Source organism: Leopardus geoffroyi, chromosome C3 (assembly GCF_018350155.1).
Source record: "Leopardus geoffroyi isolate Oge1 chromosome C3, O.geoffroyi_Oge1_pat1.0, whole genome shotgun sequence".
In the NCBI taxonomy this organism is placed as follows: domain Eukaryota; kingdom Metazoa; phylum Chordata; class Mammalia; order Carnivora; family Felidae; genus Leopardus; species Leopardus geoffroyi.
In genome coordinates this window covers 64520113-64536112 of record NC_059338.1, presented here as the reverse complement: position 1 = coordinate 64536112, position 16000 = coordinate 64520113, and the positions used below count along the sequence as shown (strand labels likewise).

At 41.9% G+C, this 16000-nt stretch overlaps 1 protein-coding gene and 1 non-coding gene across 3 annotated transcripts in view; both read right to left on the bottom strand.

Moving 5' to 3' along the window:
• EFCAB2 (EF-hand calcium binding domain 2) overlaps window positions 1-16000 on the bottom strand; it is a 131271-nt gene that overhangs the window by 59151 nt on the left and 56120 nt on the right. For both annotated transcript variants that reach the window (XM_045453190.1, XM_045453189.1), the window contains exon 2: window positions 8800-8884. In XM_045453190.1, coding sequence (XP_045309146.1) covers window positions 8800-8884 — 85 coding nt within the window. The remainder of the gene's footprint in view (window positions 1-8799; window positions 8885-16000) is intronic.
• TRNAQ-UUG lies at window positions 8358-8442 on the bottom strand. Its single transcript has one exon. It is a non-coding gene; the product is annotated as a tRNA-Gln (tRNA).

Genomic DNA, 16000 nt, shown 5'->3' with positions numbered 1-16000 from the left:
ATTCTTAAATGCAGAGAACAAACTGCTGGTTGCCAGAAGGGAGGTGGGGAAGGAGGGTGGATAAAATAGGAAGGAGATTAAGACGTACAAAGAGATGAAAGGTATAGCACTGGGAATATAGTCAGTAATATTACAATAACGTAAAAAAAAAAATTCAGTGATACAGCCAGCAACTGACTCTACTGACTTGTAGTATACCTTTATTCTGTTAGACTCAAAAATGAAAGAAAACTGATTACAAAAGAACTAGATTTGTTTGTGATTCAGATTTGAATGACATTCAAATTAAATTCATCAGCTACATGGAAAAATTAATTAGCTTCTTTACTTTAAAGGCATTCCTTGGGGCGCCTGGGTGGCGTAGTCGGTTGAGCGTCCGACTTCAGCCAGGTCACGATCTCGCGGTCCGTGAGTTCGAGCCCCGCGTCGGGCTCTGGGCTGATGGCTCGGAGCCTGGAGCCTGTTTCCGATTCTGTGTCTCCCTCTCTCTCTCTGCCCCTCCCCCGTTCATGCTCTGTCTCTCTCTGTTCCAAAAATAAATAAACGTTGAAAAAAAATAAATAAATAAAAATAAAGGCATTCCTTGTGGAATGTTATTTTTTACTATACTAGCTTCATTCAGGCCAACTTAAATTTATTCTATTAAGACTACTCTGATGACTTCTGTTTGTTTCCAAAAACCAAATCCATATTGGTGTGTAATTTACCTTTTTTTTTTTTTAATTTCTGAACACCAGAAAGTAAAAATAGTCAAAAGACAGATGGCATACAGTTCACACTCTATGACTAGGATCTTTAATATATAAAAAAATTTTCAATAAAAAAATGGGAAAGGACATGAACTGCCAGTTCAAACAAAAGGAAATACAAACCACTTTTAGACATACAGAGAGAGGTCCATAATTAGAGAAATGAAAATTAACACTGAGTTACTATCCTTTACGTATCACATTAGCAAAAATCTTAAAGTCTGATGATTAAACTTTGTCTAAGAGAGAGTAAGGAAACAGGCATACTCATAAAATAAAGTGAAAAAGGGGCACCTGAGTGGCTCAGTCAGTTAAGTGTCCAACCGGCTCAGGTCATGATCTCATAGTTCATGAGTTTGAGCCCTGCGTCAGGCCCTGTGCTGACAGCTAGGAACCTGGAGCCTGCTTCAGATTCTGTCTCTCTCTCTGCCCCTCCCCTGCTATTACTCTGTCTGTCTCTCTCTCTCTCTCAAGAATAAATAAACATTAAAAAAAGTTTTAAATAAAGTGAAAGAATACATTGTCAATATAGCAACAGCTAGCAAAAATATTCATGCACTTTAATATATTTTCAAGAATTTAACTAAAGAAAAATTCTCACTTTTGCAAAATAACATGCAAAGTAAGCTATTCTCCACAACATGGACTGTCATAACAAGAGTCTGAGGATGCCTGGCTGGCTCAGTCGGTGAAGTGTCCAACTCTTGATTTTGGCTCAGATCATGATTTCACAATTCATGAGTTTGAGCCCTGCATCAGACTCCATGCTGACAGTGAGAAGCCTACTTGGGATTCTCTCTCTCTCTCTGCTCCTCCCCTGATCATGTGCATACACATATGCTGTCTCTCACTCTCTCTGTCTCTGCATCTCTCTCTCTCTCTCTCTCACTAAAAATAAACACACTTAAAAAAAAATAACAAGAGCCTGGAAACAACCTAAATAACCACTGATAGGAATTTAATTCAGTATATTATGGTTCATCCATACAATGAAATGAGGAAGCTCTTACGTACTAATAAGAATAATCACAAAGATATGATAAGTGAAAAAAGCGAAGTACAGAACAGTTTAGTCTCTCACCACTTACATTAAAAATACACATCCCGCGACGCCGGGGGCTCAGTCGGTTAAGCTTCTGACTCTTGTTTGGCTCAGGTCATGATCTCATGGTTCATGGGTTCAAGCCCCACATTGAGCTCTGGGCTCTGTGCTGACAGCAGGGAGCCTGTTTGGGATTCTCTCTCTCCCTCTCTCTTTGCCCCTCCCCCATTGGCTTGCTCTCTCTCTCTCAAAATAAGCAAACGTTTTTTAAAAAAAATACACATCCTATAACTCAACATCAAAAAAAACACAAACAAAAACAGTACGATTTAAAAATGGGCAAAGGGCTTAAATGGACATTTCTCCAGAGAAGAGGTACAAATAACCAATGAGCACAAGCAGATATACTCAACATCATTAATCATTAGGAAAATGCAAATCCAAATCACAAGATACCACTTTAGACCCATTATGATAAAAAGGAAAAACAGAATAACAAATGTTGGCAAGGACATAGAGAACTTGGAACCCTTGTGCTTTGCTGGTAGAAATGTAAAATGATGCAGCTGTTGTGGAAATCGGTGTGGTGGTTTCCTAAAATATTAAACATAGAATTACTACATCATCTAGCAGCTCTCCTGCTGGGTGTTCATCCAAAAGAACTGAAAGCAGGGACTTGAACAAATATTTGTTCAGCGATGTTCATAGCAACATTGAGCAAAAAAGCCAAAAGGTGGAAACAACCCAAATGTCTATGAACAGAGGAATGGATAACTAAAACGTGGTGTATACGCACAGGAGAGTATTACTCAGCCTTAAAAAGGTTATGAAATTTGGGGCGCCTGGGTGGCTCAGTCGGTTGAGCGTCCGACTTCAGCTCAGGTCATGATCTCGCGGTCTGTGGGTTCAAGCCCCACGTCAGGCTCTGTGCTGACAGCTCAGAGCCTGGAGCCTGCTTTTGATTCTGTGTCTCCCTCTCTCTCTGCTCCTCCCCTCTCATGCTCTGTCTCTCTCACTCTCAAAAAATGAATAAATGTTAAAAAAAATGTTTAAATAAAAAAAACGCTATGAAATTCTGAGCATGTCACAAGGATAAACCTCAAAGATGTTATGCTAGAAGAAATAAACCAGACACAAAAGGGCAAATGTTGTATGACTTTGCTTATATGGCATCCCAAGAACAGTCAAACTCATAGAGACAGAAAGTAGATGAGTGGCCACCAGGAGCTAGCGAGAGGGGGAGTCCAGAGTTATTGTTTCAAGGGGTACAGAGTTCCAGTTTGAGAAGATAAGGTTCTGGAGATGCGTGGCAGGCATGTGAATGTACTTAAAGCCAATAAATTGTACACTTAAAAATGGTTAAAATGTTAAATTTCATGTTATATATACTTACCACATTAAAACACACACACACACACACACACACACACACACACACACACACACACACACTTGTATTTGCATGGACTGTCTCTGGAAAAAAACTTGTAACAATCTTGCTTTAATAAGAGGAACTGGGGCACCTGGGTAGCTCAGCGGGTTGAGCCTCTGGCTCTGGATTTCAGCTCAGGTCATGATCTCACGGTTCTTGACTTCCAGCCCTTCCTCAGGCTCCGCACTGATGGTGCAGAGCCTGCTTGGGATTCTCTCTCTCTCTTCCTGTCTCTCTGTCCCCCGCTCCCCCTGCTCACTCTCTTTCTCAAAATAGTTAAATAAACTTCAAAAATAAAATAAAATATGGGGCACCTGGGTGGTTCAGTCGGCTGAGCGTCTGACTTCGGCTCAGGTCACAATCTCACCGTTGGTGGTTTGGATCCCACGTCGCGCTCCGTGCTGATGGCTTGGAGCCTGGAGTCTGCTTCCGATTCTGTGTCTCCCTCTCTCTCTGCCCCTCCCCTGCTTACACTCTGTCTCACTCTCTCTCTCAAAAATAAATAAACATTAAAAAAACTTTTTTTTTTTCAACGTTTATTTATTTATTTTTGGGACAGAGAGAGACAGAGCATGAACGGGGGAGGGGCAGAGAGAGAGGGAGACACAGAATCGGAAACAGGCTCCAGGCTCTGAGCCATCAGCCCAGAGCCCGACGCAGGGCTCGAACTCACGGACAGCAAGATCGTGACCTGGCTGAAGTCGGACGCTTAACCGACTGCGCCACCCAGGCGCCCCAAAAAAACTTTTTTTAATAAAATAAAACAAAATAAATAAAAAGAGGAACTGGTTAGCCGGAGTTAGAGGTAGAAAGACGTGCCTGTACTATTCTTTGTACCTTTTGAATTTTATCCCTTGTCTGTATCTCATCTATACAAAAATTTGGTTCCCAATCAGTCTTACTGATTGAAATCTGAACACAGAACAGGAAAATGTACTTAAGTCACAATGTATCATGCTCTATGTTTTATATGAGGCAAAATTAAAATGGTCCCAATTAATGATATTAAAAATCTGCCTCAATGGTTTTCAAGGTGCCAACTTTCAAAAGCTAGTTAATAAGGAAAATGAACTTCAGAACTTAAAAACTCAACACGCAATGCACAGAAATAAGTAAAACAATTCTTATGAGAGGTTTGTTATGTATAATTGCTAATCCAGAGCAAACAGAGGAAAAACTACTTTAAATTATTTACTTCAATAATACAAAGTATAATACTACTAATTATATTGTCCTAAAGTATAATACTACTACTAAAGTTACTACTAATAATGTAATACTATTAATAATAGCTAGTTTGTTCTGAGCTAATATTGTTCTAAAAGCTTTAAAAAAATGACCACTGACATCATTGGTTCTCAAATTTTTTGGTTTCAAAATGTGTTTTGCATTCTTAAAAATTATAGAGATCCCCAGAGAGCTTTTCCTTATGTGAGTTATATTTATCTCTATTACCATATTAGAAATGAAACCTCAGGGGCGCCTGGGTGGCGCAGTCGGTTAAGCGTCCGACTTCAGCCAGGTCACGATCTCACGGTCCGTGAGTTCGAGCCCCGCGTCAGGCTCTGGGCTGATGGCTCAGAGCCTGGAGCCTGTTTCCGATTCTGTGTCTCCCTCTCTCTCTGCCCCTCCCCCATTCATGCTCTGTCTCTCTCTGTCCCAAAAATAAATAAAAAACGTTGAAAAAAAAATTAAAAAAAAAAAAAAGAAATGAAACCTCAAAAAATTTAGGGGTGCCTGGGGAGCTCAGTCAGTTAGGCATCCAGCTCTTGATTTCAGCTCAGGTCATGATCTCACGGTTCGTGAGATCAAGCCCCACAACGGGCTCTGCACTGACAGCATGGAGCCTGCTTAGGATTCTCTCTCTCCCTCTCTCTCTGCCCCTCCCCTGCACATGCTCTCTCTCAAAATAAATAAATAACTTAAAAAATATTTTAAATATTCACTTAAAAATCTTTTTTACTTTTTTGTTTTATTTTAATAATTAAAAAAAATTTAATGTTTATTTATTTTTGAAAGAGAGAGGGAGACAGAACGTGAGCAGGGGAGAGGCACAGAGAGAGGGAGACACAGTATCCAAAGCAGGCTCCAGACTCCGAGCCATCAGCACAGAGCCCGACGCGGGGCTCGAACTCACGAACCGTGAGATCATGACCTGAGCTGAAGTCAGATGCTTAACCGACTGAGCCACCCAGGCGCCCTTAGAAATCTTTTTTAAATATTTTAAAATATTCATTTAGAAATAACGATAAATAAATCCAGTGCAAGTGTATGTAATTTTATGAAAAGTAAGTGCATTTTCCAAACAAGAACAAACTGAGTTAGAAGAACGGCACCGTTTTCCATGTTTGCAAATCTCCCTGCTGTCGGGCTTCACAGAAGACAGCTGGATTCTCATATCTGGTTCTGCATTCAATCTGTTGCAATATCACACATCATGTAGCTTTTCAAAACCTCCAACATATACTTGTGAAAAATTGAGAATGAAAATAGCAAATACTGTCTTAAAGTTACTATAAAAATAGTTAAGACCTCCCAGACCCCTGAAAGGATCCTTCCTCTGAGGCCAAAGTGAATAGAGAGAATAAGTAAGTTCCTCAGTCACAGGGCTGGGAGTGGAGCCCCGGCAGTCTGATTCCGGACCTGGGGTTGCCCCTCGGACCGGGAGGAATGCAGCAGAGGCCCGTTTCATGACGTTTAACATGGTGGTACAATTTCAAATTCAATCTCTCGATTCGTGCAAAGCAGAGGTGAGGAGAAAGGAGAGTAATTGCCCCAAAACTCATCCTAAGGGGGACCAGGGCTGCCCTACCAAGAAAATGGCACCATACTTACACTGTAGGAGAGACACAGCTAAGTGTCCTGGGAGCCTCTCCAGCAACAGCTCTCTCCTGCCCAAACCGAGCCCTTAGCTACATCTCTGGACTCTCTGTCAGATGCTTCCCTACGCTATTCTTTACATAGTCTTCTGCCTTCAATTCTTTTCTCCCCCAGTTTTATTGAGGAACAATGGACAGATGTCACTGTGTAAGTGTAAGGCCTGCAGCATGACGGTCCAAGTTACGTACGTTGGGACACGGTGACCACAACAGGTCCAACCTACATCCGTCCTCTTATGCAGACACAATAGAAAGAAAAGAACAGAAAAGGAAAGAAAAGGCCTCCTTGTGATGGGAACTCAGGATTGACGTTCCTCACCTCTTCCCTACAAACCACCCAGCAGCGTTAGCTGTACTCATCCTGTGGTACATCACACCCCGGTGCTTACCACATAACTAGAGGTTTGCACCTCGCAACCAGCTTCCTCCGGCTCCCCTCCCCCATCCCCATGTCCAGTAACCACTAGTCCAGTAACCAGTGTCCTGGTCTCCTTTCCTGAGTTTGTTTTTTTATTTGTTCGCATTTTAGATCCCACCTATACGTGAAATCACACGGTCTTTGTCTTTCCCTGACTTATCTCATGAGCATAATTCCCTCAGGATTCAATGATGCTGTCACCAACAGCAGGATTTCCTCATTTTTATGGCCAAATAATATTCTATTGTATATCTATACCGCAACTTCTTTATCCCTCCATCTATCAATGAACACTTAGGTTGTTTCCATGTCTTGTTGTGTTTTTTTTTTAATTCTTTTTTTGTAATTGTTTAATGTTTTTTTTTTTAATTTTTTTACATTTGTTTACTTTTGAGAGACAGAGAAACAGAGCACACGTGGGGAGGGGCAGAGAGGGAAGGAGACAATCCAAAGCAGACCCGAGGCTCTGAGCTGTCAGCACAGAGCCCGACACGGGGCTCGAACTCACAAACCGCGAGATCATGACCTGAGCCGAAGTCGGACGCTCAACCGACTGAGCCACCCAGGCGCCCCTACAGATGCCAACTCTTGCCACACAAATAAAAAGATTGAGATGAGGGAAGGTCCCTGAAGCCCCCCACACCCAACGACAGGTCACCTGTCAGACACAAGCCTCAAGCAAATACTGGTTTCTCTTCTCTGCTCCCCTGGTCTTCCTCTGGCTCTCCCTGACCTCTCTAACACTACCTCTGTCCCCTGCCCCCTGGGGAACCTTCCAGCCTCAGCAAGAGGTCTGAGGCGAAGGCAAGAGCCATCCTTGGATTGAGTCGTTCATGCCACATGCTCCCCACCTCATCCCAAACCCTGTCACCGGCATGACCGCCCCACCGGATGTCTTCCTCCTATGATATACCCATCCTGAGGATAAAGTGCCCCCCCAAGTGGCACCCATGTGGCCCGCGCTGTGGCCAGAGCATCTGAAGCCACGTGAAGCCACACACATCCTCGGCAACAGCTGAGCCAAGGCTCACACAAGGCCGACCGCGTTGGTGGTTTTGGAACGGAATTCCCAACCTTATCTATCGCCTGCTTCAAGGCCCAGAAACACGGTGGAGGGAGGAAACTCAACTTTATAAAGTAATGAACGGCACCGCCCCTTCTCAGTCTCCTCTCCTACAGTCACACCTGTGCCTTCAGGGATGAAGACACTATACAATACACACAGTTACAATGTGTGGCCAACAAAATAAAATCGCATGCAGTGGTTCCGCCGGTGTGGCTCCTTTAAAGCACTGAGTCCCCTGACTAGCCCTTCTGTCACTTCCCACTGCTTCGCTGGCCTCTGTGTCCTCGCTTCTGAGTTTCAAGACTGTGATCCCCCCACATGTTCCTCGTTCGGCTCGGTCTCCTGGAAGGAAGGTCCGTGGCCTCTCTGGGATGTCCGTGGCCTGGATCCCACAGCCTCTGCTGTTCTCGTGGACAGTTTCTTCTGCCTTTTTGTTTTGCTTTGTTTCCTTTCTGGTCTCAAACTATTGTCTCCTGTCCTCCATTCCCGATCTAGCAGTATTCATGTCTCTCTCTCCTCTTTGTATGTTCTTCTGTTTGGGTTCTTTTTGTTACTTGACTTGGGGAGCGTATCACTGTTCAAGTATTATTAATCTTTCTTTGTAATTTCTGGCTCGATCACACAAAACCTATTTATTTTTTTATTTAAAATTTTTTAATGTTTATTCATTTTTGAGAGACAGAGAGAGACAGAGCACGAGCAGAAAAGGGGCAGAGAGAGAGGGAGACACAGAACCCGAAGCAGGTGCCAGGCTCCGAGCTGTCAGCACAGAGCCTGACGTGGGGCTCGAACCCACAAACTGTGAGCTCATGACCTGAGCCAAAGTCAGACGCTCAACCGACTGAGCCACCCAGGCGCCCCACAAAACCTACTTATTTTAAAAGCAAATTCTGTTCACTCGACTCAACCAATAGTTACTGAGCACCAACTATGTGCCCAGCAATCATGCTACAGCAGGGGTCACCTCACTCACAGAATTTACAGTCTGGAGGTTGCAGCGGGCAACGTGGATATTCTTTTCACCAGGTTATAAAGAATAGGATACAGTATTGATCCAAAGCACTAGCTAGTAGAGGGCTTCCACAGAGCACAGGGAAATAAACACTTTTAAACAGCATAAGAAATCCAAGACCTGGAAAAAGACAAGACCCCTCTTCTATTTTAGGAGTTGTGTCCGTCATTTAGAATCAGAACAAAGAAGACACGTCCAAACCTCACATCCACCGTATTATTCGCCTCGTGGTCAAACACTTCAAAGGCGTCTTTGATTTTTTTGTGGAACTCTGCTACGGTTATGTCTGCAAAAGACAAAGTAAATAAAAATTGTTTTAATTACTCTCCCTTTGGATTCCGAACAGAAATTTCAGCCGCTCAGCTAGAACTTCTCAATAAGGAAGAGCACGCGGAACTCTCCTCATCTTAACGCACCAGTTAGCGTGCTTCCCTCCCTCTAGAGGAGTCAGGGAACGGACGGACTCTTGTTTCCCGAGGCACGAGACACACACGGTGCATTATCGGAGTACCTACGCCTCTCGAGTACACAGCCTCACGGGGTTTACACGTGTACAGGGTCATGGGGCCACCGCGATCGAGACACAGGAAGCTTCCAACACGGCGTATCTTCTGTCCCGAGTCGTCTGGGCAGAGAGTCCCAGCCGAAGAGGCAGAAGGAACCCGGCACTAGATACTGATTGTAGGTCACCGGCATGCCCACCTGCCCTGCTTTATCCTGTGCCCGAGGAGGGCGGAAGCCGGGGGCTGGGAAGGCATGCAAAGGCCACATGTGATACTCTCTCAAAGAGCTTTCAAACGAGTTTTGAGACTAAGAATTACTTCTCTGAAACAATTAGGAAGTCATTTATTTGGTAAGTATTTATTGAGGCTCTACGATGTGCTGGACACGACTGTCAGTGCTAAGGTTACAGCAAGGAGCAGAACGGACAGAAGTCCCTACCTCATGGAGCTATGCGTACTGGAGGAGATACAGAAGCTCACACATACACTGTAGGTCAAATGGGCCTGGAAAACATAAAGCAGGGAAGGCCTATGAAGAGTGCTGGCTGTGTGGGTGGGGGAGAATGGGGGGTATGGGGGGAAGGCCTCCTTAGTGATGAGGGGGAAGAGGCAGCCTTGTGAATATCCACAGGAGGAGTTTTTAGGCAAAGAGAACAGCAGAGGCAGAAGGGTAGGAAATGAGGTCAGAAAGTGTGCATTTGAGGATTTGGGGGCAGAATACGGGTTCTATACCTGCATGCCGCTTTAAGGATTTTGTTTTTTACTTTAAATGAGATGATGAATCACCGGAGGGTTCTAAGCAGTGCTGTGACATAGCCTGGCTTATATTCACTTCAGCTACGATGTTAAGAATATACTGGAAAGGGGTGCCTGGGTGGCCCAGTCGGTTAAGCATCTGACTTCAGCTCAGGTCATGATCTCACAGTTTGTAGGTTCAAGCCCACATCAGGCTCTGTGCTGACGGCTCAGAGCCTGGAGCCTGCTTCGGATTCTGTGTCTCCTTCTCTCTCTGCCCCTCCCTGCTCACACTCTGTCTCTCAAAAATAAATAAATGCTAAAAAAAAAATAATAATAATAATAATTCATTAATTAAAAAAAAGAATATACTGGAAAAGGGCACCTGGGTGGCTCAGTTGGTCAAGCGTCTGATTCTTGCTTTCAGCTCAGGTCATGATCTCACTGTTTGTAGGTTTGAGTCCTGCATTGGGCTATGTGCAGAACCTGCCTGGGATTCTCTCTGTCCCTCTCTCTCTCTGCCCTTCCCTGATCACTCTCTCTCTCAAAATAAATAAATTAATTAAAAAAAATTTTTTTAATGTTTATTCGTTTTTGAGAGACAGAGACAGAGTGCAAGTGGGGAAGGGGCAGAGAGAGAAGGAGACACAGAATCTGAAGCAGGCTCCAGGCTCCGAGCTGTCAGCACGGGTTCGAAGTCACGAACCATGAGATCTTGACCTGAGCTGAAGTCGGACGCTTAACCAACTGAGCCACCCAGACTCCCCTTAAAGGATGTTCTGGAAAGGGACAAGGGTGGAAAGAGAGACTACTTAGGAGGTTATTGCAATATTCTAGAGGGAGACTGATGATGGCAGGGATAAAAATGGAAGCAGTTGGAGACGGTGAGAAATGACAGGATTCTGCATATATTCTAAAGGGCACAGCAAACAGGACTCGCTGATAGGTTTGGTGTTAGGTGCAGAGAAAAAGATAAGAATTGAGGTTGACTCCAACATGTCTGACTGAGTGGAAGCCTAAAGGGGGAAAATGCAGTGAAGTCTCAAATTTTATTTTTTAGACACTAAGTAAAACTAGGACACCTAGAAAGGGAGAGATTGAGTTTATATAATTATTTTAATTATAAATAGAATACCATCAAATTACAGAAAATGGGCGGAGGGGGAATTTACTCATATTCCCTTTACCCTAACATAACCACGAATCATTTTGCTAGATTTTCATCCAATCTTTCTTCGCACACAACCTTTAGTATATTGTATTTCATATACCATCCTTTCGCTCAACGAAAACTTACTGAATACAACACTACGTACTAGGTTTGCGTCAGATGCTGTATCCACATTTATAACCAGCAAGGTATCAACCAAAGTTCAGAGGGGTTGCTCTCTCCCACACTCTAATTGCTAGTACTCCTTAGTTAAGAACCGTAACTCTTAATTCCTTCAATCAAACGTTATACCTTTCCAGGCTACAACATAACCTACCTAACCTTCCATTTTTAACAGTACCAAAGGAATATGCCACAACTTACTGATATTAATTTTTCTTTATTATAAAAAACATGGCAGTGAACCACATTTGCTAACTTCACAAGCAAAAAACAAAAAAAAATGTCATCTGATTATTTAAATTTACTCTCCTTTGATCACAAGCGGACCTGCTGTGAACGATCGGTTCTTGTTGTCTGCTCACTCCTCTAGGATCTCCCGTTTTTTCTTGGCAATTTTTGTAGGTGCTCTTTAAATAATGAAGACTTAACCTTGTGTCATAATTACTGCAAAAAAAATTCCAGGTCAGTTGTTTGCATTTGTTTTTCTAAAATAGAACCAGCTTCACATCCTTGCTGACCATCCATAGCATACCAGATTATTGGAAGAAAAAAAGGATACAGAAGAAAGTTTAGATTAGGTAAAAATCACTTTGAATCCTACCATGTGGGGTTAGCTACTCTCTTGTTGTCCTCTAATCTAACTTTCACTCAACAATAAATTGTGAGCATCCTGCATTTCAAAAATATGTTTATTACATTATCATTTCTAGTGACTGCTTGGTATACCATTATAGAGATTTATCATAATTTATGTAACCAACCCTCTAAGTGTAGGCATTTCGGCTGTTTCCAATTTTCCATTGTTATAGTTATTCTTTGGTGAACAGTTTTGTCCATTTCATCTTTGTGAGTTTGTCTTATTATCTCACTGAAATATAGTGAGTTGCAACAGCTGAATTTGTGTGGGACATTGGGAAGGGTCTAATTAGTCATAATAATGTCTTGGGAAAGTCTCACTGGTTGTAACACTGCCAGTGCAGAAAACTGATGTCCGCTTTCTAAGTTTAAGGTCATGTTATTAATTTTTTTAAGTTCTTATTCAAATTCCAGTTAGTTAACGTACAGTGTAATATAGTTTCAGGCGTACAATTTAGTGATTCGGCACTTCCATACATCACCCCATGGTCATCACAACAGGTGATGACTTAATCCCCATCACTTATTTCACCCATCCCCCACCCACTTCCTTCTGGGGACCGTCAATTTGTTCTCTATAGCTAAGAGTCTGTTTCTTGGTTTGCCTCTCTTTTTTCTCCCTTTGCTCCTTTGTTTTGTTTCTTGAATTCCACATATGAATGAAATCATAGGGTCTTTGTCTTTCTCTGACTTATTTCACTTAGCATAGAACTCTCTAGCTCCATCCATGTCATTGCAAATGGCAAGATTTCATTCTTTTTATGTCTGAGTAAATTCCATTGTATAGATATACCACATCTTCCTTATCCATTCCCCAGTCAATGGACACTTGGGCTGTTTCCATAATTTGGCTGTTATAGGTAATACTGCTATTAATCAGAGTACATGTATCCCTTTGAATTAGTATTTTTGTATTCTTCGGGTAAATATCTATCAGTGCGATTGCTGGATCGTAGCACAGTTCTGGTTTTAACTTTCTGAGAAACCTCCATGTTTCCCACAGTGGTTGCACCAGTTTGCATTCCCATCAACAGTCCAGAGGGTTCCCCTTTCTCCACATCCTCTCCAACACCTGCTGTTTCTTGGGTTGTTGATTTTAGCCATTCTGACAGGTGTAAGGTGATACCTCATTGAACTTCTGGCTTGTATTTCCCTGGTGATGAGTGATGTGCAGCATCATTTCAAGTGCCTGTTGGCCATCTGCGTGTCTTCTTCGGAGAAATGTCTGTTCGTGTTTTTTGTCCATTTTTAATTGGATTATTCATTTTTTGAGTGTTGAATTTTATAAGTTCTTTATATTTTTCAGGTACTAACCCTTTATCAGCTATGTCATTTGCAAATATCTTCTCCCATTCCACAGGTTGCTTTTAGTTTTGTTGATTGTTTCTTTTGCTGTGCAGAAGCTTCTTCTCTTGACAATAGTTCATTTTTCCTTTTGTTTCCCTTGCCTTAAGAGGCGTATTTAGAAGAAGTTGCTATGGCCAATGTCAAAGAGGCTACTAAGTGTGTTCTCCTCTAAAATGTTTATGATTTCAGGTCTCCCATTTAGGTCTTTCATGCATTTTGAATTTATTTGTGTGTATGGTGTAAGAAGGTGGTCCAGTTTCATTCTTTTGCATGCTCCTTTCCAGTTTTCCCAACATTTGTTGAAGGAGACTGTCTTTTTCCCATTGGATATTCTCTTGCTTTGTCGAAGATTAATTGACCATAAAGTCGCGGGGTTGTTTCTGGGTTTTCTATTCTGTTTCATGTGTCTGTTTCTGTCCCAGTACCATACTGTTTTGGTGACTACAGCTTTGTAATACAGCTTGAAGTTTGGATTTGTGATGCCTCCAGCTTTGCTTTGCTTTTTCAAGGTTGGTCTGGCTATTTGGGGGCTTTTGTGGTTCCATAAAAAACCACATTGTAGCCATATTTGTTCTTCCATGAGCATGGAATGTCTCTCCATTCCTTTGCGTCCTCTTCAATTTCTTTCATCAACGTTTTGTAGTTTTTGGAGTCCGGGTCTCACCTCTTTGGTTAGGATTTATTCCTAGGTATCTTATTGGTTTTGGTGCAGTTGTAAATGGGCCTCTTTTCTTAATTTCTCTTTCTGCTATTTCATTATTGGTTTATAGAAATGCCACTGATTTCTGTAACATTGATTTTGTAGCCTGCAAATTTGCTGAATTCAACTACCAGTTCCAGGAGTTTTTTTCATGCAGTCTGTAGGGTTTTCTATATAGAGTATCATGTCATCTGCAAATAGTGAAAGTTTGACTTCTTTCTTGCTGATTTAGATGCCTTTTATTTCTTATGTTGTCTGATCATAGTGCTAGGTCTTCCAGCACTATGTTAAATAACAGTAGTGAAAGTGGACACCCCTGTCTTGTCCCTGACTGTAGAGGAAAAGTGCTCAGTTTTTCCCCATTGGGGATGATATTAGCTTTGAGTTTTTCATAGACAGCCTTTATGATGTTGAGTCGTGTTCCTTCTAAACCTACTATTGAGTGTTTTTATCACGACATTAACTTTAAGGTCACTGAAAAATTATATTATCTTTTATTTTTAGGTAGTCACAGCAGATGAGTTTTCTTTTTCTACTTTAAATTTTTGAAACTTATCCTCTGAGGAGCTTCCTGGTTGGTGCATATATGGAGGTCCTGGGAGAGAGGCCAATCTGGGGAGGGCACGGAAGCACCACATACTTGCCCTCATACCTCACCCTGTGCCCCTCATATCTGGCTGGTCCTGGGTTGGACACTCGGGAGGAATATTGGAGGTTCAGTCTAACTCTTGACTGGAGTTGTGAATACTTCCTACAACGCAGACAATGTGCCCTTCTCCAGACTGCCTGATGAGCTCTGCAAGACAGAGAACCCCCCACAGGCAGCCTATCTCAACACCAGACAGACACTTCTATTGTGATATCTGGTCTTATAGTGTACTGCTGTCACATCCCTAAGCCAAGTATAAATGATTTTCGTACTATCCAAACATTCTTTGTTGGGGAATTATTCTAACTTTTAATCGATGTCTAAATAAAGGATATATGCACCCCAGTGTGTATGCAAGACGATACAATGGGTGTGAAGAAAACTTATTATAAGTTTTGGAGGGGAGGGGAGGGGAGGGGAGGGGAAAGGAGGGGAGGGGAGGGGAGGAACTTATCCTTTGAAAGGACCAAGAAGGAGAGAGAAAATCACCTTGTTCTGGAGATTTGGTGAATACTCAATTTTTTTCTACAATTTAAAAATACATTTTACACTTTCATACATATGACATTTATTTTGACTTGATTTAAAGTGACAGACTAGCTTCTAATCTTAGTTTAGTAATTTCTAATTTTCTAAGCATTTGATTTATTTCCTCCTACTTCACAATGTGATCTAGTGTCCTATGTGATGGAGACTACTTCTATTGACTGTGTATTCTACTGATTCTATTCTGATTTGTATGTCTAGTCTTATGCAATTAGCATACTAATTTATTTATTGCCACTGTATTGGTCTTCTTTTTAGGAATGTTCATTGATATGTTCACCAGTTTATTCTTCCAAAAGAAATTTAGAAATTCAAATAAAGTTTAGAAAGGCCAAATAAATACCACTGGGAGTTGTACTGCTATTGCAATGAAGCTACACAGTGAGAAAGAATGAAGATTTTTAAATATGTAGTTTTCACATCTAAGCGATATATATTAGTTATACATCCCTTTTCTATCTCTAAATTAAATATTGCACATTATAGTTTTCCTCCTATAAGTCATATACAATTCTCCAAGAAGACTATGCCTGAGTATTTTTATGGGTTTTGAAGATTTCAAGTGAGAATTTTTTTTATTAATTTATTTATTTGGAGAGGGAGAGTGTGAGCAGGGGAGGGGAAGAGAAACAGGGAGAGAGAGAACCCCAAGCAGACTCTGCACTGTCAGGCAGAGTCCCATGCAGGGGTTGATCCCAGGAACTGGAAGAAAATGACCTGAGCCGAAATCAAGAGTCGGATGCTTAACAGACTGAGCCACCCAGGCGCCCCACGCGGGAATCATTTTTTAAAACCCTGTAATTTTGGGGAGTTGAGGTAAATGTTGAGTGTCTTATTGCTGCTACTTATGTTATATGCATCTATTTCCTGAAACTTTTATTAATTATAATCGCTTTCCAGTTGGTTATATTTTCTGATCTTACATTTTGTCTCTTCTTTCTAAAATTTATACT